General features: G+C 38.7%; 1 protein-coding gene across 2 annotated transcripts in view; it reads left to right on the top strand.

The window, feature by feature from the left end:
• npr1a (natriuretic peptide receptor 1a) overlaps positions 1-24,531 on the top strand; it is a 100,673-nt gene that overhangs the window by 22,559 nt on the left and 53,583 nt on the right. For both annotated transcript variants that reach the window (XM_058404760.1, XM_058404759.1), the window contains exons 3-5: positions 4,375-4,562; positions 8,475-8,588; positions 23,225-23,360. In XM_058404760.1, the coding sequence (XP_058260743.1) occupies positions 4,375-4,562; positions 8,475-8,588; positions 23,225-23,360 (438 nt within the window). The remainder of the gene's footprint in view (positions 1-4,374; positions 4,563-8,474; positions 8,589-23,224; positions 23,361-24,531) is intronic.

Raw genomic sequence — 24,531 nt, 5'->3', positions numbered from 1 at the left:
TTACAGAGCTACTAAGCAGGAACATTTTTTTCCGTATTTAAGTTGTCTAAGTAAAGCCCGTAAGCAGCAGCACAGTAAATCAGCTGGTGCATGGATGAAATCTGCTTTTATATGCTTGAGCTTAAATAGATGACTTTAGTTTTTTTTCACGGAAGCAGGTGCAGCCTACGCGTTGTGTTTGCCAGATGGAGCGCCTCGCTGATCAATTATTTACGAAATAACTGCGCAGTAATGGGTGCTTTCAGAACCACACTTGAACAGAGGAGATAAAAGCGGGTGACAGGATGTGTGACGAGGAAAAGAGTGAGTGAGTGAGAGAGAGAGAGAGAGAGAGATGGACAGGAAATGAAACAGAAAAGAAAATGAGCTTGAATGAGAGGACATTGTTTTATCTCTTTATATTGTACATATCATTATTTCTTGAAATAAAAAGGTCATTTTCTTCAACTTTATAGCTAGAGACAATGGAGGCTGGTCATGATCTCCAGTGGGCTGAAATACTGTAATATGTATACATATATGCACCAGCTGATTTATGTGGTGATGTTAAGAGTGATGTAGGGGAAACTGCATACAATGCATCACAGGCAACAAGAAAGAAGAAAGAAAAGAGTAGAGTAAAGCAGTGTAGTGCAGAATACAGTAGAGAAGTTTAGAGTACAGTAGAGGAACTAGTGTAGAGTAGTGTAAAGTCCAGTAGAGTACTGTTGAGTAGAGAAGAATAGAGCAGTGTAGAGTAGTGCAAAGGAGAGCAGAACAGTGTAGAGTTAAGTCATGACGATTCCAGTGGATTAAAGTAGTATAGAGTATTGTAGAATAGAGTAATGAAGAGTAGAGCAGAATGGAGTAGAGTAAAAGGGTGTAGTGTTGAGCAGAGTAAAGTAGAGTGAAGTGGAGTAGAGTAAAATGATGTTGTGTAGTGCAGAGTAGAGTAGAATAGTGTAGAGTAAAGTAGATAGGGTAGAGTAGAGTAGAATGGAATAGGGTAGGGTAGAGTAGAATGGAATAGGGTAGGGTAGAGTAGAATGGAGTAGAGTAAAATGGAATAGGGTAAGGTAGAGTAGAATGGAATAGGGTAGGGTAGAGTAGAATGGAGTAGAGTAAAATGGAATAGGGTAAGGTAGAGTAGAATGGAATAGGGTAGGGTAGAGTAGAATGGAGTAGAGTAGAATGGAATAGGGTAAGGTAGAGTAGAATGGAATAGGGTAGGGTAGAGTAGAGTAAAATGGAACAGGGTAAGGTAGAGTAGAATGGAGTAGAGTAGAATGGAATAGGGTAAGGTAGAGTAGAATGGAGTAGAGTAGAATGGAATAGGGTAGGGTAAAGTAGAGTAAAATGGAATATGGTATGGTAGAGTAGAATGGAGTAGAGTAAAGTAAAGTAGAATGGAGTAGAGTAAAGTAAAGTAGAATAGAGTAGAGTAAAGTAGAATGGAGTAGAGTAGAGTAAAGTAGAATGGAGTAGAGTAAAGTAGAATGGAGTAGAGTAAAGTAGAATGGAGTAGAGTAAAGTAGAATAGAGTAGAGTAAAGTAGAATGGAGTAGAGTAAAGTAGAATGGAGTAGAGTAAAGTAGAATAGAGTAGAGTAAAGTAGAATGGAGTAGAGTAGAGTAAAGTAGAATGGAGTAGAGTAGAGTAGAGTAAAGTAGAATGGAGTAGAGTAGAGTAAAGTAGAATGGAGTAGAGTAAAGTAGAATGGAGTAGAGTAAAGTAGAATGGAGTAGAGTACAGTAAAGTAGAATGGAGTAGAGTACAGTAAAGTAGAATGGAGTAGAGTACAGTAAAGTAGAATGGAGTAGAGTACAGTAAAGTAGAATGGAGTAGAGTAGAGTAAAGTAGAATGGAGTAGAGTAAAGTAGAATGGAGTAGAGTAGAGTAAAGTAGAATGGAGTAGAGTAGAGTAAAGTAGAATGGAGTAAAGTAGAATGGAGTAGAGTAAAGTAGAATGGAGTAGAGTAAAGTAGAATGGAGTAAAGTAGAATGGAGTAGAGTAAAGTAGAATGGAGTAAAGTAGAATGGAGTAGAGTAAAGTAGAATGGAGTAGAGTAAAGTAGAATGGAGTAGAGTAAAGTAGAATGGAGTAAAGTAGAATGGAGTAGAGTAAAGTAGAATGGAGTAGAATGGAGTAAAGTAGAATGGAGTAGAGTACAGTAAAGTAGAATGGAGTAGAGTAAAGTAGAATGGAGTAGAGTAGAATTGTGTAAAGTAGAGTGGAATTGAGTAGAGTATAGTAGAGTTATGTAGACTAGAGTAGAATGAGATGTGGTAGAGAAGAGTGGAGTAGTGTAGAGTAGAGCGGAATGGTATAGAGTACAGTAGAGTAAAGTAGACAGTGTAGAATAGAGTAGAATTGTGAAGACTAAAGTAGAGTAGAATAGTGTAGAGTGGTGTAGAGTAGAGTGGTGTGTAATAGAGAACTTTATTCTTTATTATGGGGAAATTTAGTGTCACAGGAGATACAACACCAGAGTAAGAGGGAGAACGGGGACTTAACCCAAAACTGACCATAAACTCACAAAATACTGAAACACAGAACAGAGAAGAAAGAGTGAATAAACATGTACACAACTCTCAGTTTATCTCCAGACTGAGGGAGAGATTTCTGTACACATCAACTGTACATTAGATGTGTATGAAGAGGGCCTGTGCTAGTGTGTGTTTATAATAAATGTAGAGTGGTCATAATTAAAGTTATAACTAAATAAAAGTGTGAGTTTGTGTAAGAATGTGCAGTGATACTGTGTAAAATTCTGTTGTCCAACATCAGCTTTTCCAACAGGGTGTCCAGTTTGCAGCCTTATGCTGTTTTCTCATGCCCTGTCTTTATCAAATAACAAGCTCTGTTAAGGAGACAGTCAGTTTATTTATTTTTTTAATTATTATTATTGTTTTAAAAAAATGTAGAAAGTATGATGTAGTCCTTCTCAATAACATACGTAACACCTGCTGTTGTTTCTGTAAGTGCTGGTGGTTCTCCAGGATCTGGATTTTAGGATGCAGTCAGGTTCACATGTTGGAAGAGTAAACTATGTATCTCGTGTCTCTTAAGTGGCAGATAGGAAAGATTCCTGAAACGATTTTAATAAAAAAAAAAGAGAGAGAAAGGAGAACCAGCAGCCTGATGAACACACTGTCGAGACCTTGCTTCTTTGGTTTGTCAGTAATTAGGAAGTGCAAAGAGAGAGAGAAAGAACAGGATGGAAAGGTCAAAGGCAAAAACCTCGTCTATTAAGGTCCTCCACAGTCGTTTAAATTGCAGAAGTCTATAATCACCACACTTCTGGGAAAAAATCTCTGACATGGTGAAATTTTCTCTGACATTTTCCGCTCTGTATATATATATATATATATATATATATATGAAGTTCTGGAAACTGCAGGCTTTCCTGTACTGAAAGCTTTTCCAAGTACATCAGCTGCAAGTTAAAAAGTTAAGTTAAGAAATAAAACAGGATGGAGTTATAGGAAAATAATCAGCAATACTTTCACAACCTTGAAGTGTTGACAATTTACCAACTATTACATTTTTTGGCACCTCTAGTGTGGAGGGTTCGATTCCCATCTCCACCCTGTGTGGGTGGAGTTTGCATGTTCCTTTGCTTCAAGGGTTTCATCTGGGTTCTCTGGTTTCCTTCGCTAGTCCAAAGACATGCGTCTCGTGTCTCTAAATTGTCCGTATTGTGTGAATATGTGGGATTGATTTTGTGTGAAGGAGTGTCCCCCTCCTGGGATAGACTCCCAGTTCCCTGTGACCCTGTGTGTTACAGAAATTGGATGGATGGATGGATGGATGGGGGGGATGGATTATTCAATGAATGGATGGATGGATGTATGGATGGATGGGGGGATGGATGATTCAATGAATGAATGGAATAGATAGACGGATGGATGGATGGATGGATGGATGGGTGGATGGATGGATGGATGAATGGAATGGATAGACTGATGGATGGATGGATGGATTAACGGATGATTCAATAAATGAATGAAATGGATGGAAGGATAGATGGATAAATGGATGGATGGGTCGATGAATAGTTGGATGAATGGATGGACGGATGGATGGATGAACAACGTAGTAGTTGTAGTTTTTATCCAATAATAAGTACATTAAATGTTATGCAAAATGATTTAATTGCCATTAACTCTTATCTTATAGGAGCTATAAACATCCATTCCATCACCTCACTTTATTCTCTCATTTTTGTTAATAAGACAAAAAAAACCACTTGTTTCTATGTTACCAAGGAACCATAAAGCACACATGTCTCTATTATGCAAGGTTGTGTTTCATTTACCTCATTTTTTCCAATCTCTACAAATGAACTTCAATAAAGTGCCCAGTGTTTAAACCAGTGTCTTCTCTTCTTCCAGTGGTGTACGTTTGCTGTAAGCTGCAGACGTTCAGGAAGCTGATGGTGCAGTTTAGGAAGCAGCAGCTTCCCCAGGAGGAGTACGTCTTCTTCTTCATTGATCTGTTTGGAGAGAGCGTGCAGAGACGTCCGGCTAAGCCTTGGGTTCAAGGAGATGCAGACGATCACATTGCCAAGGAAGCCTTTAAAGTGAGTCAGCTTTTAATGTCTGGATTATAGCGCTCCTTTCATGTGCGCTGCAAACAAAGGATGTCTGGTCCACTGAAGTTTAGCTTTCTTAATCCTCGTCTGAGTGAAGAAACGAATCGTCCCGCTGCAGCCATAATTATTTTCTGTGTTATTTCTTTACAATACACTCATCATGAACTACAGAAGTTAAACAGAATATAATCTCTGAATGTAAAAAATTTGCCCTTTATTATTTATTAATTCTAATTCCCAATGATTAAAAGAAATGCCAACCTTTGTTTAGCAATTAACAAGCTCTGAGCCGATGCAAATTATAATAGGTTCCACCCCAGGGAACTGTACTGCACATTCAGCGGTGTACACGTGGCTAAGATGGAGCTGGAACGCTGCTGGGAGGCTTAGTCTTCAGATTTAAAATGTTAATAAAGTCATACTGAGCATGACATGAAGATTTGCATTTGGTGACCTTTTTCCAGTTGGGCATTCGGTTCTCCGACAATTCTCCAGTTACACTAACAAGGGAGAGAGAATTTAATCTAAACACTGAGCTGTGGAATTAAGAGTTAAGCACTTTGGTCAGAAGTTCAGTCCTGGGGTAGTTCATGAGTTAGAACTCCAGGAGGAGAGGAATGCAATGCTAAGATCTGGATCGGGGGAGTGGTAGCTTAAGTGGTTAAGGCTTTGGGTTGTTGATCGGAGGATCGGGGTTCAAGCCCCAGCCCCACCAAACTCCACTGTTGGTCAATTGAGCAAGGCCCTAAACCCTTGTATCATAGCTGCCCCTGCACTCTGACCCCAACTTCCTCAGCTGGGATATACGAAGAAAAGAATTCCACTGTACTGTACTGTAATGTATGTGTGGCAATAATAAAGGCTGGATCTGGATCTGTTTAGAGCACCATATATTCATATATGTGTCTGTACTCGGATGTAAAATAGAAGTAGGCGTGGCCTAAAAAAGAAGCGGTTTAATCCACAGTTATTACCTAATATAAACTAATTAGTTAAAAACTAGTTGTTATAAAATATATACTAGTAGCCTAACCAATCACTTTGACCCTGATTAGGCGGTTAGTAAGAAACACTGTTCATTAATAAACCTGTTTTTTTGACACATTTATTCGATATTAACATGATTAGTGTTGAACATCATTTAACCTTCATCATTTTACTTCACATAAACTACAGAAACAACTCCAGAGATGATAAATGCACATGTATAAACAAATCCAAAATAAATAGCAAATAAATGGTCAATTATTATTTTTAAAATTGTGCTTATAAACGATAGTCACTAGGTTTAACAGTCACAACCTACTGGAAAGCACATGAAAAGATTTCCAAACATGGGCTCTCTTTTTCCCGGAAGCTTCAACCTCACTCCCCTTCATACATTTACACTTACGTTTACATTTCTGGAGTTTGGTAGACTCTTATCCAGAGTCACTTACAGAAGTCTCTATCAGTGACAATATCCTGATACCGGTTCTCTAGGTCACGGACTAAAAATACAGTCAGACTAAAAGCTCTGTTGGGAGGAAACACAGCCGGTAATTTTTTCACCTTAAAAGGGGATTAGGCACTTGTAGTAAATTTTTTTTTACCCAGATCTTGTCTTCTAAGGCCGTAATACAGCTGCTTAGGTGTTATTTTATATGCTGCTTGCGTGAATTAAGCGATAAGTGGTATAAAGCACCTGAGGTCTTTACAGGCATGTGTGTGTGTGTGATGAGAGCCAAGAGGATCATATCAGTGATCTTCTCTTGCTTAGGATCTAGTATATCTAATTAAAGATTGACTTCAAATCCTGTAAGATGGAGAGAAAGTGAGAAATGGAGAATAAAGCAAATCAGATATTTTCTTTATTATTTATTTACAGTAGACGTGTTCTGTCTGCTCTGTTTTTTTTTTCTGTACACTAGCAGGGGTGGTGTCGATGAAGGCTGCTCAACATGCTCTGTGCTGTACGCAGACGTATTTGTCTGAACTGATTGGGCTCAGCGCTGATGAATGACAAACGTAGCGCTTTTACCAACAGCCCCTTTGATTAGTACTGAAGGCGCTGACCGCATACACAGAACTGCATCTGACACCCAGATTGCAGAGAGAAAAATCTGAGATAAAAAAGAGCAAAAAGATTTCCTTTTTCTTATTAGAAAGAGGTTCTTGTGTGTTTGGTCAATTTCAGTTATACAGTATGTGTCTCAAAAGACAGAACTGTAATTGTACCACTGTTTATTGGGTATTTATTGGAGACATGGTGGCTTAGCGGTTTGCACATTTACCTCACATCTCTGGGGTTTGATTCCCGAGGGTTTCCTCTGGGTAGACTGGTTTACCAGTATGAAGACGTGTTTTAGGCTGATTCATGAGCTGTCTGTTTTAATATCCAGACCAGGCAATATTTCTAATGGGACGAGGAGGAGTACTTTTAAACAAATGTAGACATTTCAATATTCCATTTCCATCAAATCAGATAGAAAATGTTATTATTTGATCAATCTTGTGAAGAAAGAGAGTTACACAGAGGAAAGATGTCATGTCTAGACATTTCAGGGCACAAACAAGACAGCATACTGTTTTATACAGCTTTTTCTTTTGTTTTGTTTTTTGTAGTAAAGGAAGAGGTGGGGTTCAATATACAGCCTAAAAATAGGTCCCTGGTTTCCCTTATGTCAAAACTAATACGACTGGCGACATTTGATTGGTGAAATATTAAAGTGATGTGATGTAAGCCCTGACCTCGTCTTCACCAGCTTCACCCTGATGTAATTCTGTCTTTTAAAAAAACATACCCAAGTTTACTGTGAGAAGTAATCTAATGCTACGTTCACACTAGCTAGCAAGTCACCTGTGGGTGTGTAGCAATCGCTACTACTGTCTTTTGTGGGCATTTGCTATCCTTTAAAATGTAATAGTAGTGATTTACATGTTAAATGCTAGGGTTTAGAGATTAGCAAAACAAGCCTCATACTCTCTCTCTCTGGAGTCACAAAGGATCTGTGTGACTTCCTACCAAGCTTTATTTCTCCCTCTATGCCTCTAGACACATTTAATAAGAGTTCTAAGTCTCTAGACACATTTAATAAGAGGTTGTGTATGACATAAGAAGATAAAACCATCTAAGAAAACAAAGATTTACTGTGAAGTAATTGCAGGCAGGAACTAAAGTTGTGTGTGGGGAATTATAGAAACATCAGTCCACACATGTCATCGGATGTCAGCATCAGTCCTCACAGGATTGGTCTGAGCAATCGTTTGAGGAATCGTTTGAGGACTCAATTGGTTTTTTATCTCCTTACCCTATAACATCCAATTTGGATAGAATTGAAAATATGTTCATTAAAATACCACAGAATTGGTCGGAGGCATCATCTGAAGAATCACTTGAGGAATCATTTGAAGAATCACTTGAGGAATCATTTGAAGAATCACTTGAATTGTTGGAGGAATCATTTTAGGGATGAATTGGTTTTATCTCTTTACCTTATAACATCTAATTTGGATAGAATTGAAAATATATTAATTAAAATAGCAAAGGATTTGTCTGAGGAATCGTTTGAAAAAAATCACTTAAGGAATCATCTGATGAATCAATTGGTCTCTTTACCCTATAACTTGTAATTTGGATAGAATATATATTAATTAAAATACCATAGGATCGATCTGAGAAATCACTTGAGGAATCACAGGGGGAATCATTTTAGGAATCAGTTGATTTTATCTCTTTACTATATCACACCTAATTTGTATAGGCTTGATCGTATATAAATCAAATATTTGATCTTTAATATCAAAATCTTAATATCAATCTTAAATATTGAAAATACCCATGAATGAACTCAAACAGAATACATTTGTCTCTGCAGTTTCATCTGCTTATGATGCATTTTGCCTTGTTTTTTTCCTCAGAGTGTAAAGATTCTGACCTACAGAGAGCCCCAGAACCCTGAATACAAAACATTTGTGTCCAGGTTGAAGACCGACGCTCAGAAAATGTTCAACTTCAACATAGACGACTCACTGGTGAGTATGAAGCTGGATAAAGTTAAATATGTAATTAGGAAGCTTGTTTGTATAGAAACAAGAGGAAGGGTTTGAACTCTGAAGGTATGCGTGTTGATGGTGACCAGCTGCTCTGTGTTTTGTGATTTTGATAAATGTTACCTTTAACAGAAAAAAAATAAAAATAAAAAATCAGGAAATATTTGTTAGTCAGCTACTTTGCCGATTCTACTGGAATATTCTTGGAATTTTTTTTATTTTAAAGATAACGAGATACAGATCACTTCCTTTAGCCAGTCATTTAAATCAAAACATGCCTCATTTTATCTCTTAAAACATCGTTTTTAAATGGCTATTTGATTATATAGACTAGTTTGTTAGCACAAATATCAAAAAATATATATTTGTAACTTAGGAAAAGAGGTATTTCTAAATAGCAGTTCATTAACACCATGGAATAGGCTATGTATGCCATGTAGTCACTTTATTAGCTGCTATTGTAGCTAGCTAACTATTAATCAAAACAGAAAGCTGTCTGTTACCTCGCTGTTATGTTTACTTGTGTGTTACTTGAAAACACACAGTGTGAATACAAACTGATCGAATACTGAAGTTTGTTTGTGACAAATGGAAGCTCTTTTGCTAGTATTTGACTAGCTGGCTAGCTATTAAGGCTGACTAGGAATTTAGACAAATATGTGTAGGGCTTGAAGGTAAAGTTGATTAGAGCTTCCTAGGATATTGTGAGTATTGTTTTAAGCATTCAAACCATCTCTACACGAGCTATACTTGAAGGTATTTTGTGGCCAAGTCAGCGATTCGCCCTGAAGAAGCCAGTGTTTGTGTGTTTGTTCTGGGTAGCTTACCTTTAACAGAAATGTAGGAAGGAACTCTATTTACTGACGGAAAGTGAGTCAGCTCAGCGCGAGCTTTCAGAAGGAGCTCATGCGCGAGTGCTTCCTGAGAAAGGCTTCGGTCCAGCAGACCAACAGACCAGCTGACCTTTGCGATAATACACTGATAATGTTTCAAACAGTCTGTTGCGCCATACGCTTTTAGGAGAGGCTTTTACAGCGTGCATTTTCTAAAACTGTCTTTGTGTAAGGATTTTTTTTTTTCTTCTGGGGAGACTTCTTTAATGGAAGATTTTAGTGCACAGTACAGTGTGTATAGCAGCAGGACATAAAGACAGTCTTAATTACTTCACTGCCTCGTGCATTAGCTGTAAAGTAAAGCCAGGACATGACTTCTCATCTCTTCTAAAACACGACTCGTCATTTACACATCACGAACAAACTTACAGACTTTCACATGAGTCAGTTGCTTATTATATAACTCATTATTTGCTTTAATTTAATCGATTTATCTTTTTTGCAGATTTTGGTAAACATCTACACGCCTGAAAAGAGTGAAAATTTAGGACGTAAACATAGTACATTTGGAAATAATTGTTATTAAACCACAGTGCTGTTGAATCCCAGAGTTGGAGTTGATTCATTTTTTATATCAGCATGACACAGAGAGTCGTGTCGCTTCGAGGCAAATCAACACGCTTGTCCTTACTCTTAGAAGTGTGAATGGTTTGTTCATCACGTATCTATCACAGCATAGCGAAATGCTTTTCTTCACATCTTCCAGCTTGTTAGAAAGTTGGGCTCAGAGCACAGCGGCAGCCATGATACAGTTTAGTGGCATTTGTTGTTGCTTGAACCTTTAACCTTCTGATCAACAACCTTTAACCGTTTCAGCCATAAAAACAAATGATTACTGTATCCCAAATGTCACGTCTCAGAATGAGCATGCTAATCTTGCTAGCTAGCAATTAATCAAAACAAAAAGCTGTCTGTTACCTGGCTGTTGTGTTGGTGTGTTACGTAAATCCGAAACTATCGAATATAGAAGCTCTTTGGCTAGCTATTAGGGCTGACTAGCCAAGTGTAAAGTGTAAAGTTGCTGAGAGCTTCCTAGGATATTTTGAGAATTGTTTTAAGTATTAAGTGCTGGGCAGTTCTGGGGGTTGAACCTCCTTCTAATCAACAACCCAGAGCCTTAACTGTTGTAGCTATAAAAACAAAGGATTACTGTATCGCAAATGATTTTGAGAGAATGTCACAGGTCTGAGAATCAGCATGTTTGAAGAATTTTGAGAATCAGCAACTAGCTAGCTAACGATTAATCAAAACAAAAAAGCTGTCTGTTTCTTGGTTGTTGTGTTGGTGTGTCTTTTGCTAGTATTTAACTAGCCGGCTAGCTATTAAGGCTGACTAGAAAATGAGCCAAGAAAATCACATGACTCCTGTTTCTTGTTGTGTGTCTCCTGAGCACCGTGTTCGAACCTACGCTCTCTGACATTAAACATCAGACCAGACCTGAGGGGTTTTGGCCACTCGCTCCACTCGACACACCTCCACAGGGAACACAATGGCTCTTTGTTTTTCTTTGAGATCTGAAGCTATTCAGGAGGCAGTGTGGAGAAATGTACTGGCATCGCTTTAATCAGGCTCCAGTGTGCTGCTGGCGGTGTGTGTTCCCTCAGCAGTGCAGTTTAACATGCAAAAACATGCTCGGGGAAAGCTTTCTTACGAGAAACAAAACAAGCGAGGAAACAAATGTGTTCGTCTCAGTCTCACATCAGGAAAACCGGCCTGGCATTTATGATATTATCACAGTCTTTGTGTCAGAATACGACGTCCTTTTATGGGTTATTAGTTTGTAGTCTGGTTTTTTAAACCTGATTAAAAATACAAGAACAAATTTCAGGGAAAATATACAATTTCATATAACCTTCGCGAGCGATAATTAATCGTCTACAATAGTTGTATCCATTCAGCTATATATTGCTGTATATAAATAATGATCAGTGATGCCTCTTACACATATTTTCCTTCATGAAATAACAAACACGGTTGTTAAATCTACAGAAATATCTAGCTGCTAAAAGGGTAATGTGATAATGAGAGGATTTTATATTGTCCCTAGCCAAAAGCACTAATAGAAATCCCCGGGGAGTTTGTTAGTAAAAGTCCCTTAAACACACACTTTCCAATTATTTCTCTTTCCTGATTATGAATTTAATTAGCAGGAACAAGTGTATATTTACTAAACCTCTTCTTTCATCCACTGGCTTTGAATATCAATCCAAATTTTATTAATTCAGGTTGTAGGCCAAGGTGTATGAGTCTTTAATTTATTGAATGCACGAGAATGATTTAATTTAATTCTAACAGAAATGTCTTTTGGGATTTACTGAGATACAGGGGAGCTGCTAAAACTGAATTATTTAGTAGATAGTTAATAGATAGGAGATTGTTCTAGTGAGGAATAAAACACAACAGGTAGTACAGTTACAGGAAAATAATCAGCGACAGAATGGGGTGATGTTGGACAGCACTGAAAACTAATTATTGATTATTGATGGCATTTAAGGTAGTGTTTTGCCAATGTGAACATTTTTTATTTGGTAAAGAATGTGTAAAGTCATAGAACGTCCATAAAACTGAACACTTTCCTGTTTTTCATAAATTAACACACTCCAAATTTTATTAGTCACATATACAATCATACACAGTGATGTGCAGTGAAATGCTTTTTATCAACTGTCTGTGTGATAAAATTACAAATAGAGCCAAAAAAATAGGCATATAAAAAGAGTTTAAAAGCAAAATAATAAAATAAAATAAAATAAAATAAAATAAAATAAAATAAAATAAAATAAAATAAAATAAAATAAAATAAAATAAAATAAAAGGGTATTAGCTGTACAGAACAGGCGAAAGTAAAAATAAAAAATATATTTTTTAAATATTTTAAACATACAGCTTTACCATTAACTGTAATAAAGCACTGAGACTGGAGACTCCTTCCATGCATGTGACATAAAATTATAAAACTAAAACGGTTGAAATAAAAAAAACATCATATCAAAAATAACATGTTTTTTCATCTGTTTTGAGCATTTACAGATAATACAAGTCACTGTGTAAGTTGCTACAGAAACAACAACATTAGAAAGAGCGGCTTAATATAAACCTGTGGCTGCGTCTCAATCAGCTCTTAGGTTCAGCAGTCAAGGTGCTGATCAAGGAGGCAGCTATTTTAAGAGCTCTCTCTCTATCTATCTCTCTCTCTCTTCCTCTTTCTCAGTCACAAAATGCTTGAACTGGAACATTCGTGGCTTTAAAAGAAAAAATCCCACAATGCACCGCAAAAACCAATGATCATCGATGCTCACTGTGCTCCCTCACAAAAAATGACATCATAATTTCTATAGCGTCTCAGCTGGAACAAAATGGCGGTTGAAACTGGTCTCAACATTTTCATCTACAAATGTTGATGTACGACTAGCTTGTTATCGTTGTTATTTACCGTTTGTTTGAGTCTAATGACTTTTAAGTGTTTAACGATTTTAAAAAATCCACCAGCTAGCCGACTATCCTGCTTGAAGCCTCGTGACAGAAACGCATGTGATTAAGCTAACACATTTGTATCGTGTCTACAACTGGGTTTTTACAGGGTCATGTCACCAGAAATTAGTCATGAAAGTCTTTAACATTGTCTCAAATTGTGTACTCGATATACTGCCTCACCACCTAGGGAGCTAGATAGTCGATTGAGAAGCAGCCTTTGGTTTAACCATTCAGGATCAAGCGTTCAATAGTACTGTGATCCAATTATATCAGTACTAGATAAATATGACCTCGGGGGTCATATTCCTCCTATTTATTTCAGTACATTCCATCATTTGAGTGTAAAGCAACACTTCAGGCAAGGCATTATGGGTAATGCCTTTTCTCCTGAGAGAATAACACCATGTAAATACCAGAAAGCAGCAGCCGGTGGGAACAGTCTGAAACAGACTCTGTGACATTTTTCTGAAAAAAAGCTGCACTGTTGTAGCGCCAACATTTTGGGACACCAGTCTGTTTTTATTAGACAGAATTAGCATATAATCTTAATCCTTCGTGGAACGCAGTTTTCCATCACCAGCGCCTCTTAATATATATTTGACAGACTTGCTTTCCTGACATGCTGATACAGCGTTCTGCCCTTGTTTATTATTAATAAGACCGAATCGAACGGCGGACGTGGAATAAGCCGAGAGCGGCTGGTGAGCGTGGGAGTCCGGAGGTGTAGCAGCCATTATAGGAAAACAAGGGAGTAAAGGCTGGGAAAGAGAGAGACAGCTGAGGAAAGAAATGCAGGTAATGAAGTGACAGGAAGTGTTGGTAAGCAGGCACGAATCCTGCATGAGGGACACTTCATTACCATCACAGTCATTCGAACAAATCAAGAGCAGGAATGCAAACTGGAATTGCAATCAGGCCTGAAGAATGAACTAATCAGACATAACAAGGAAGCAACGCTCGCTTGACGTCGTGACACGAGAGGGTGGAGAACGAGCCGCGACTACGAAATGTGGTGCATATGACGTCATGTCGCTTTTTCCAGTGTGTGTATCAGGATCGTGACATAACCTTCATTTTCCCTCTCATTATTACTCTGATATTTCTGGTTTGTCTAATTACTAAAATGTCATCCATGTCCCAAATGACAGAATGTGTAGAATCTAAACTAAAGCATATAGCATTGTTTATTTTACGTATTTTAGCTTAGACGGCCATTGCTGTTTATGCTTCATTAAAAATTGTGTAATGGAATAAACCGGAGTGTTATCGACAGATCTTTTACGTTTATCCTTCGTGTACGGTGTGAAAAGTCAATCAGATTACCAGTTATTCGTCATCTTTTCTTCATCCACATATCCTAATTAAGCTATAATCCATGAGAGTGCACAGTAGTAGTCAGATTACTGAAGTAAACCCAGCTTTAGAGTTTAAAGTCTGAGGTTTAATTAGATTTCTACTGTAACCATCAAACGCCTGGAGGAACACATTTATTCACAATGCATTTAATTGCATTGTGTTTGTCTACTGAATTTGCTTCTAATGGACTGACGGATTGTATTGTGTTAGATAATAAGTCAAAAAAACGAGATAATAACTATAAAATGATTGAAAATAATGAGCTTTCGATTCACTGAGTATAATGATTCAGGCGGGATGCTGCGTGCTGACACACAGTAACAAGGACAACAGATCAAAACGATCATTAAATAAATCAATTAAAAAAATAAGAATTTTAACAATCTCCTGGCTTTTACAGTGTGTGTGAAGTGCGCAGGATACACAACAGTATAGAGTGTGAGCATTCTAGTGAGCAGAAGGTGTATCTAAAGTGTATATTATTGTAATGATAACATTATGATTATAGTGTATGGGGTGGTGGTAGCTCAAGTGGTTAAGGCTCTGGGTTGTTGAGCCGAAGATTGGGGGCCACCGTTGGGCTCCTGAGCAAGAATCCCAACAAATAAGCCCGCCACTCCCCCATCTCTAGGGGCACTGTATCATGGCTGACCCTGTGCTCTGACCCTAACCTCCAGAGTTGCGGAGAAAGAATTTCATTGTGCAGTAATGTACACTATATTGCCAAAAGTATTCACTCACCCATCCAAATAATCAGAATCAGGTGTTCCAATCACTTCCATGGCCACAGGTGTATAAAATCAAGCACCTAGGCATGCAGACTGTTTTTACAAACATTTGTGAAAGAATGGGTCGCTCTCAGGAGCTCAGTGAATTCCAGCGTGGAACTGTGATAGGATGCCACCTGTGCAACAAATCCAGTCGTGAAATTTCCTCGCTCCTAAATATTCCACAGTCAACTGTCTGCTGTATTATAAGAATGTGGAAGCGTTTGGGAACGACAGCAACTCAGCCACGAAGTGGTAGGCCACGTAAACTGACGGAGCGGGGTCAGCGGATGCTGAGGCGCATAGTGCGAAGAGGTCGCCAACTTTCTGCAGAGTCAATCGCTACAGACCTCCAAACTTCATGTGGCCTTCAGATGAGCTCAAGAACAGTGCACAGAGAGCTTCATGGAATGGGTTTCCATGGCCGAGCAGCTGCATCCAAGCCATACATCACCAAGTGCAATGCAAAGCGTCGGATGCAGTGGTGTAAAGCACGCCGCCACTGGACTCTAGAGCAGTGGAGACGCGTTCTCTGGAGTGACGAATCGCGCTTCTCCATCTGGCAATCTGATGGACGAGTCTGGGTTTGGCGGTTGCCAGGAGAACGGTACTTGTCTGACTGCATTGTGCCAAGTGTAAAGTTTGGTGGAGGGGGGATTATGGTGTGGGGTTGTTTTTCAGGAGCTGGGCTTGGCCCCTTAGTTCCAGTGAAAGGAACTCTGAATGCTTCAGCATACCAAGACATTTTGCCAGTGCACAAAGCAAGGTCCATAAAGACATGGATGACAGAGTCTGGTGTGGATGAACTTGACTGGCCTGCACAGAGTCCTGACCTCAACCCGATAGAACACCTTTGGGATGAATTAGAGCGGAGACTGAGAGCCAGGCCTTCTCGTCCAACATCAGTGTGTGACCTCACAAATGCGCTTCTGGAAGAATGGTCAAAAATTCCCATAAACACACTCCTAAACCTTGTGGACAGCCTTCCCAGAAGAGTTGAAGGTGTTATAGCTGCAAAGGGTGGACCAACGTCATATTGAACCCTATGGATTAGGAATGGGATGTCACTTAAGTTCATATGCGAGTCAAGGCAGGTGAGCGAATACTTTTGGCAATATAGTGTATATATGACAAATAAAGCCTACAGAATATTCACATTACACTCAATTTGTAACTACAGTCTGTTAATTCTGTGCTCAGAAATCCTTTTTTCCACTAGATATAGATTTGAAATTCATTGGTACACAGTAACAACAGCAAAAATAAAACGCAAAGTAAATACAAAATAAATACACACGTGACCCTTACATAAATACAGAGGGGCCCAGAAAATGTATACACCAAGATATAAAATATATGCATGAAAATTTCATTACTAGATTTATGTAAACAACAAAGGGTAGCTGAATTATGTAATCACATTAGGTACTCAAAATGGATGCCATTAGCATCCTGACACTTAATATTTAACACTTAATATACTTAATATTAAAAACCTTAATATCTATAAGAACAACTAGATCGTCCACAGGGATCTTCCTGTAGTGCAGTCAGTGTAGGTGGTTTTCTACGATACACCACATCCTTTACTGTTCCCCACAGATAGAAATCAAGGGTCCAGGGAACGTGGAAGGAATTCAACAGCACCCCTGTATCCTATCCAACGTCCTGGCTCTCACGTCTCGGTGGTAGTGAGGTGGTGTGCCATCTTGCTGAAAGAAAAATTGGACAGTAAAATGGATGTGTGAAGCATGCTGAGGTACACTGGACCTCTTGAAGTGTGTATACATTTTCTCTCTACTTCTAAAGGTCAGATATCGTGACTGGTTTTGTCAGTTTTTTTGCTTTAAAGTGACGTAATGTCTGAGATTTTTTTTTCATCTTAAGATACTTTCCAGTCGGAGATTTATTCGATTGTCATGAAGCATGTCTTTATAGCTGGTTTGTCGTAGCCGTGTAATGGTGATGATCGAGCGAAAGCAAAATAGCTTAGAATTCAGTGTTTCCTGAACTCACTCCATCACCCCTTCAACTCGAAACCCTGCCACATGCTTTTTTTCATTATAACATTCATCACAGAGCCAGTTCTTTTTCCTCTGTTTTATACCAGAAGAACTTTTTTTTTGCAGCCAGCGACTCCTTGAACCTGTAAATACACAGACCTTTTACTGAACAAATGTTCAAATATTATGCTCATTATTTAATCATGTGCAGTAATTACAGGATGGATTTACTGGAGCTTTTTATTTTTTCTTTCATTTTCTACTGATTAACTATTTTTCCCCAGAGGAAAGAGAATTTGCTCCTGATTTTGTTGTGTTCATGTTGAGAATTGAGTGTCTTTGTCATGTCCCACTCCACAGTGGAGGTTAATATGAAGCTCATATGAAAGTAGACACTCAGGACTTTAAGAATTTGTCATGTTTTGGAAGGATTTTATGTTTTTCCTTAGACTACTAGGGGTGATATATTCATAGAAAAGTTCCCAAAAATAACAGTGGTTTGTATATTCAAAGTAAACGTTGATATCAAACCCTTTTCTGCTCTCTGAGACGCTCCAAGTGTTTGTTCATAATCGTCTAAAATGTGAAGGTGTTTATCTTCAACCACTAAAATTCTGTGTAAGGTTCTCCAACAGAGGGAAAAACAGACAGATGCTTAAAACGCAATGAAAGCCAACTGACTCATTTTGTATCCGACTCATCATTTATTTATATACACTGACTGAAATCCACTCAAATCAAGTGACCAGTCAGAACAGCTGGGCAGAGATGATATTTCAGAGGATCCACTGACCTGTATTCATTATCTGAGAGGTTACTCTGACGTGACATTATTCAGAAGATGCCCGAGATTCAGACGAGCGAATGACGGAAACAGATGCACGTGCAAATATGAACTTCTGCCTCAGGTTTCAGTTGGATGCTGGTTATTTAACTGTGTATTGCCTTCCTACGAACCTTCACTTATCCACTTTGGACATTTCTCATCAGCCAGCCGTTTCCACCCACAGAATCGAGGATGTCTTTTGTTCTCTAGAGTCTGTTATGTGTGAAATTCAGCAGTTTCTGAAATACTTTCCAAAATCACTGAGCTCACATTCTGGTGTTTGATGTGAACATTAATAGGAGCTTATCATATGCATTGTGTAGCTGACGATGGCACCAATGAGCAAGGGTTCCTATTAAAGTGTCCGGAAATGGTAGATTTTAATGTAGTCCTGGGAATGGAGTAGAATATTTCTTAATAAGAAAGATCTTGATTTAATCCGGACTTGAAACTTGTACTTGTTGCTTCCTTCTCGCTCAGCTTCTCTATTAATCTCTCTTCTTCTACCATCTATTTGCTTTTCATTCTCTCTCTCTCTCTCTCTCTCTCTCTCTCTCTCTCTCTCTCTCTCTCTCTCTCTGTCACACACACATGTTGAACGTGCACGAGTCCATGCAGCAGATGTCTATGGTTGCCATAGCAACTTCACTTCTTCATCTCCCCATTCGTTTCGTTGCTCTTTTTGGAAGCGCCTCTTTCTCTTCCCCCTCTCCTCTCTTTTACGTTCCACTGCTCGTTCTGTCAAGCAGTGGAAGCATCAATTCGCTGCTGTTCTGTTTCTCCGCTCCGAGTCGCGCAGCAGCCGCCGATGCTAAACTTAGTCCCGCGTTCACCAAAAAGGCAAACACCGAACGCAGCATAGGAGTGGAACAGCGTGATAATAACAACACAATATCACAGCTTACACCAGATGAGAGGATGGTGTTCACAATGGCATCATTCAATTATAGCCTTTTCTATCAAAGGTGTAGCTACAAAAAATTCAGGTTTTCTCAAGCAGATACACACAAATGAATAAATACACACAGGCAAAAGTTTGTGCACCCCTGACCTTTACAACTATAATTCCTAGTTGAACATCTCATTCCAGACTTATTATTCATTTACTGTTATCATAAACCTCTTCTCTTCTCTTCTCTTCTCTTCTCTTCTCTTCTCTTCTCCTCTTCTCTTCTCTCCTTTTTTCTCCTCTCTTCTCCCCTCTTCTCTTCTCTTCTCTCTTTTTTTCTCTTTTCTTCTCTCCCCTCCTGTCCTGTCCTCTCCTCTCCTCTCCTTTTCTCTTCTTTTTTCTCCTCTCTTCTGTTCTTCTCTTCTCCTCTTCTTCTCTTCTCCTCTTCTTCTCTTCTCTCCTTTTTTCTCTTTTCTTTTCTTTTCTTCTCTTCTCTCCTCTTCTCTTCTCTTCTCTTCTCTTCTCTTCTCCTCTTCTCTCCTTTGTTGTCCTCTCTTCTCCTCTTCTCTTCTCCTCTTCTTCTCTCCTCTTCTATTCTCTTCTCTTTTTTTCTCTTCTCTTCTCTTCTCTTCTCTTCTCTTCTCTTCTCTTCTCTTTTCTCCTCTCTTCTATTCTTCTCTTCTCTCCTTTTTTCTCTTTTCTTTTCTTTTCTTCTCTTCTCTTCTCCTCTTCTCTCCTTTGTTCTCCTCTCTTCTCCTCTTCTCTTCTCCTCTTCTTATCTCCTCTTCTATTCTCTTCTCTCTTTTTTTCTCTTTTCTTCTCTTTTCTTCTCTCCCCTCCTCTCCTCTTTGCTTCTTTTTTCTCCTCTCTTCTATTCTTCTCTTCTCCTCTTCTTCTCTTTTCTCCTTTTTTCTCTTTTCTTCTCTTCTCTTCTCTTCTCTTCTCTTCTCTTCTCTTCTCTTTTCTTCTCTTCTCTCCTTTTTTCTCCTCTCTTCTTCTCTTCTCTTCTCCTCTCCTCTTCTATTCTCTTCTCTTCTCTCTTTTTTTCTCTTTTCTTCTCTCCTCTCCTCTCCTCTTCTTTTTTCTCCTCTCTTCTATTCTTCTCTTCTCCTCTTCTCTTCTTTTTTCTTCTTTTCTCTTCTCTTCTTCTCTTCTTTTCTCTTTTCCTCTTCACTTATCTTTTCTTCTTTCTCTTCTTCTTCTCCTCTCCTTCTCATCTAATCTCTCCTCTCCTCTCCTCTCCTCCCTTCTTCTCTTCTCTTCTCCTCTCTCTTTACTTCTCTTCTGGAAACCTTTCAAGTAGATATTGGAGCATAGCTGCGGGGATTTGTGTTTGTTCATTTATTCTGATGTTGGGATGTTGATGAGGCTCCAGTTCCAGTTCATCCCAGAGGTGTTCAGTGGGGTTGAGTCAGAGTCAGGGCTCTGTGCAGGACACTCCAGTTCTTCTACTCCAACCTTCACCTCAGACCATGTCTTAATGGAGCTCAGGGGCTTTGTGTACAGGAGCATCATCATGCTGGAACACTGTTTAAGTCTCATAGTTCTAATTAAGGAAAACAAACACATCTGACAGTTCTGTGTTTTCAACTTTGCAGAATAGCCACATTTGGGTATGATGACCAGGGTCCACAAACTTTCGGTCATGTGGTGTTTTGTGACCACCTTAACCTAATAGACAGATCCATTATATCACTAAGAAGATGAGCACAACTTCAGCAAATTTAGCATCCTTTAAATTACATGAGAGATTTCTATCTTATATAAAAAAGAATCCATGCTGTTTATTATTAGCCAGGATTCTGGAACTGTGAGTGTGAGCTGTTACTATAGAAACAATAACATATTAGAACCAGCGCATTAATGTAACCCTGTGGCTTAAGGTATAGCACACACATGATACTTTAGTGAGTCCAGAATTTAACAACGTTATGATATGAAATATTTTGTGTTGAAAAATGTAATGTTATAAACGTACTATATATAATAATTACACAGTGACCAAAGTGTGTGTGTGTGTGTGTGTAGAGAATTTGAAAGTAAAATAAAATAGAATGGAATTAGCTAAAAAAATAAATTAAAGAAGTACAGCATAAGAAAACAGTACACTGACTAATGAGATGAATATGGTGATATATGTGTGTGTGTGTGTGTGTGTGTGTGTGTGTGTGTGTGTGTGTGTGTGTGTGTGAAATTCATATATATATTGCTAACATAAACAATCGTACACATTGCGGCATGCAGTGAAATGTCTTTGTTATAATAAAAATGAAAGATGGTATTTAAAAAAGTCAAAATGGAATCTGAAAATAAAAATAAAATAAAATAAATAAAGTGGAATTAGCTGTACTTAACCGAGAAAAAAAAATTATATTTATTTATTTAAAAATAAATAAATAAATATTATTTTTAATTATTATTTATTTTTGACTGATGATATGGTGTGTGTGTGTGTGCTGGAAAAGATGCTAGGCTCTTGCTATACAAACCCCAAGCTGGGCGCTCCTGCACTAAAGCACATGTGGATATTCAGTTCAGTTGTTTCTTAGAGAAATAAATAATAAAAGTCTGAGTGATGAGTGCTTGACCCAGAGCTTGACCCAGGACACTTCCAGCTTCATCACCTAGATATTAAAGCACTTTTCACCTTAACCTCCCTTAAGCCCCTTGGCTGCTGGAGCAAATATCAGACAGGTGAATAGTTATTTTTAATTATTTTTGGGTTTGTTTTGTTTTTTTTCCTCCCCGCTCGAGTAGGTCGCTGTTGAATTTGGCATTTCCGAGCCTCTCGGAGTTGAGTAATAGCTCTGTGTGTTGTGTGTGTTTTCCTTCAGGGCTCTGTCATCTCTCATATTTCTCTCATTCATCAGTAGTGATTAAGAATGGAAACAAACGTGTTGACTCAGGGGAATGGGAACGCTGAAGCCTTGATGTAATCACCCAGTGAGCTGAGGGGAGGAGATGAGAAAAAACGATAGTGACAAGAAACAATCCGAGAGCAGTGAAGAAAAGCGTGTAAATAGCGGATGCTTCGCTTCAGGCTGACGACAGCCATCACTGACTATTAAGTAATACAGATATTATTAATATATACCGAGATTACTAACAAGGCCAGACACGATTGGTTGGACGACTACAGTGTCAGCTGTCTGAACTTTTAACATGGCTGTCTGTCCATTAACTGTGCCAAACCATGATGAGTAAAAAAATAAAAGTTATACAGAAGCTACATGACCTACACATATTAGTCAATTTCACACTGGCTGAGGGCTGAAAAACATTTTGTTTCCATCATCCAGCATTGATTTTCTTTTCAGTTTTTATTTCTTGAGCCTCAAGTTCAACAGCTCACACTACAAAAAGCTATCGATCCCAAAAATAGACCCAAAAATACATCGCATGCTGGTTCACTTTGAGTCGATTCAGTCGAGTCGATTCAGAGTCAAATGGATTTCTCGCTGTAATCAGAGAAGTTGATCTTGATCTCGAGTCCAAACGAACCACATAATGGAAAGAACACCAACTGAAATGGACTGAAAACTGAACCCAAAACGTGTTTGCGTTAGTGGAAAGCCAACCAAAGCTAATTTTTTTTATTACAGTTAGCGAAAGCTGTTTGGAAAGAGTCAACCCACGATACCAACTTCGCCTTCAGCATGCGTTCAAAAGCTAGGTGATTTTTCGGGCGCTTTTTTGTTGACAGATCGGTGGCGTGGGCGCTCTTTTCTATTTTTAGCCCAGGCTTGGTGGCACGACTTCCTGTGAGGACCCTTTACATGGAATGCTTGGCTTGGGTCAGTTCTTTGTAAGGTGCCATACAGTTTACATATGCTTCGTCGCGGTCATATCGGTCATATTTTTGAATGGCTGGAATGGATTATATGCATTTACATTATTTCTTATGGGAAAATTTGTTTCGCAGTACCAACTTTCACCTGAAGAACGAATTATGTTAGTACGCCGAGGTTCCACTGTAGTTATTTTTTAATTCTTATATTTTATTTTACTATTATTTTACTTTTTTATGATACTGTGAACAACTGCAACTTAACATTTTCCTAAAGGGATCAATGAAGTATTCTAATTCTGAAACCTATATATTGTTAGTGTACAATATTTCACACACACACACACACACACACACATCGTCCATTGAAAACTCACTGGATAAGACCAAATCACCACCACTGAGTCACTTTGGACAGTGGATTATTGTGTCAGCACAGTGGTGTGTATGGTGTTGTGTGTAAGTTTATATTCATTCTAGACACAATATCTCACTTTGACCTTTTACCACTTACACCTGAGTGTGCTGATGTTGTCTGCTCCCACAATGACATTACCTACACTGAATGCCATTTATCTAAACACTAAACATCTTCTCTTATACTTTTTTCTTTTTTTTCCCAGAGGAACATAATACCCGGAGGCTTCCATGACGGAGTGCTGCTCTACTCTCATGCCCTGAACGAGACTATGAGCCAGACAGGACATAAACCGTCAGGTTCTGTGGTCACAAAGAGGATGTGGAATCGTACTTTTTATGGTGAGTCTCTAAATCTGGGTGAAAATATAGGCATGTCATATCTGACATGCTTTAAAGCAGGGGTCCACAACCACCGGTGATCTGAGGGAGAATATTTTTTTCCATTTTATTGACTAATGAAGTCTGCAGGGTGTTTTATTTTTTAAAACATTGCCGCTTCTAGCTGTGCCTCTTTATTACACTTTTCCCATCTAAGTCTAAGTTTTTTTAATGAACCAATAAATTAAGGCCAAAAGTTACCCCTTTCAAAAATGAGCAAACAACGAACATCACTGGAGAGATTCTTTGAAAAGACAGAAAGACCCAATGATGACACAGCAGAAGACTGCAGAAATCTGCATTTTTTTAAAGAAAATTCCAAGAATCTTACTTAAATTATGGGTTTATCACAACAGGTGATTCATCTACTCCAAGCACCATCTGTATAATATGTGGCATCCGACTAATCAACCAGGCCATGAGGCCTTCAGAGCTACATATACATGTATATACATATACATTTACTACAAAAAGCCACATGGAGACCAAGCACCCTGCATTAAAAGACAAGCCTTTGGATATTTTTGAACACAAAGGACAGAATCAATTATTGAATGCCATTATATATATAATATATAAATAATATACACAGAGCAGGCATAACATTATGACCTAATATTGTGTTGGTCCCCTTTTTGCTGCGAAAACAGCCCTGACCAATCATGCACTGTGTATTCTGACACCTTTCTATCAGAACCAGCATTAACTTCTTCAGCAATTTGAGCAACAGTAGCTCGTCTGTTGGATCGGATCACACGGGCCAGCCTTCACTCCCCATGTGCATCAGTGAGCCTTGACCGTCCATGACCCTGTCACCTGGTCACCACTGTTCCTTCCTTGGACCACTTTTGATAGATACTGACCACTGCAGACCGTGAACACCCCACAAGAGCTGCAGTTTTGGAGATGCTCTGATCCAGTGGTCTAGCCGGTCCGTGTTTTAAAAAGCAAGTCCCTGTAAAGAGGTGTTCTCATCTTACCATTCTTTATCTGTCCGTAAACCTGTACCTGACCACTGTAGCCTCAGATTCATGTTCTTGGCTGGAAAAGGTGTTGTGGACTGGAGTGGTCTGGTTGTTGTTGTTGTAGCTCATCAGCATGAAGTGTTATGCATTGTGACATGCTTTTCTTC

The sequence above is a fragment of the Hemibagrus wyckioides genome, linkage group LG12 (genome assembly GCF_019097595.1).
Source record: "Hemibagrus wyckioides isolate EC202008001 linkage group LG12, SWU_Hwy_1.0, whole genome shotgun sequence".
Taxonomy (NCBI): domain Eukaryota; kingdom Metazoa; phylum Chordata; class Actinopteri; order Siluriformes; family Bagridae; genus Hemibagrus; species Hemibagrus wyckioides.
This window is presented reverse-complemented; position numbering and strand designations above follow the sequence as displayed.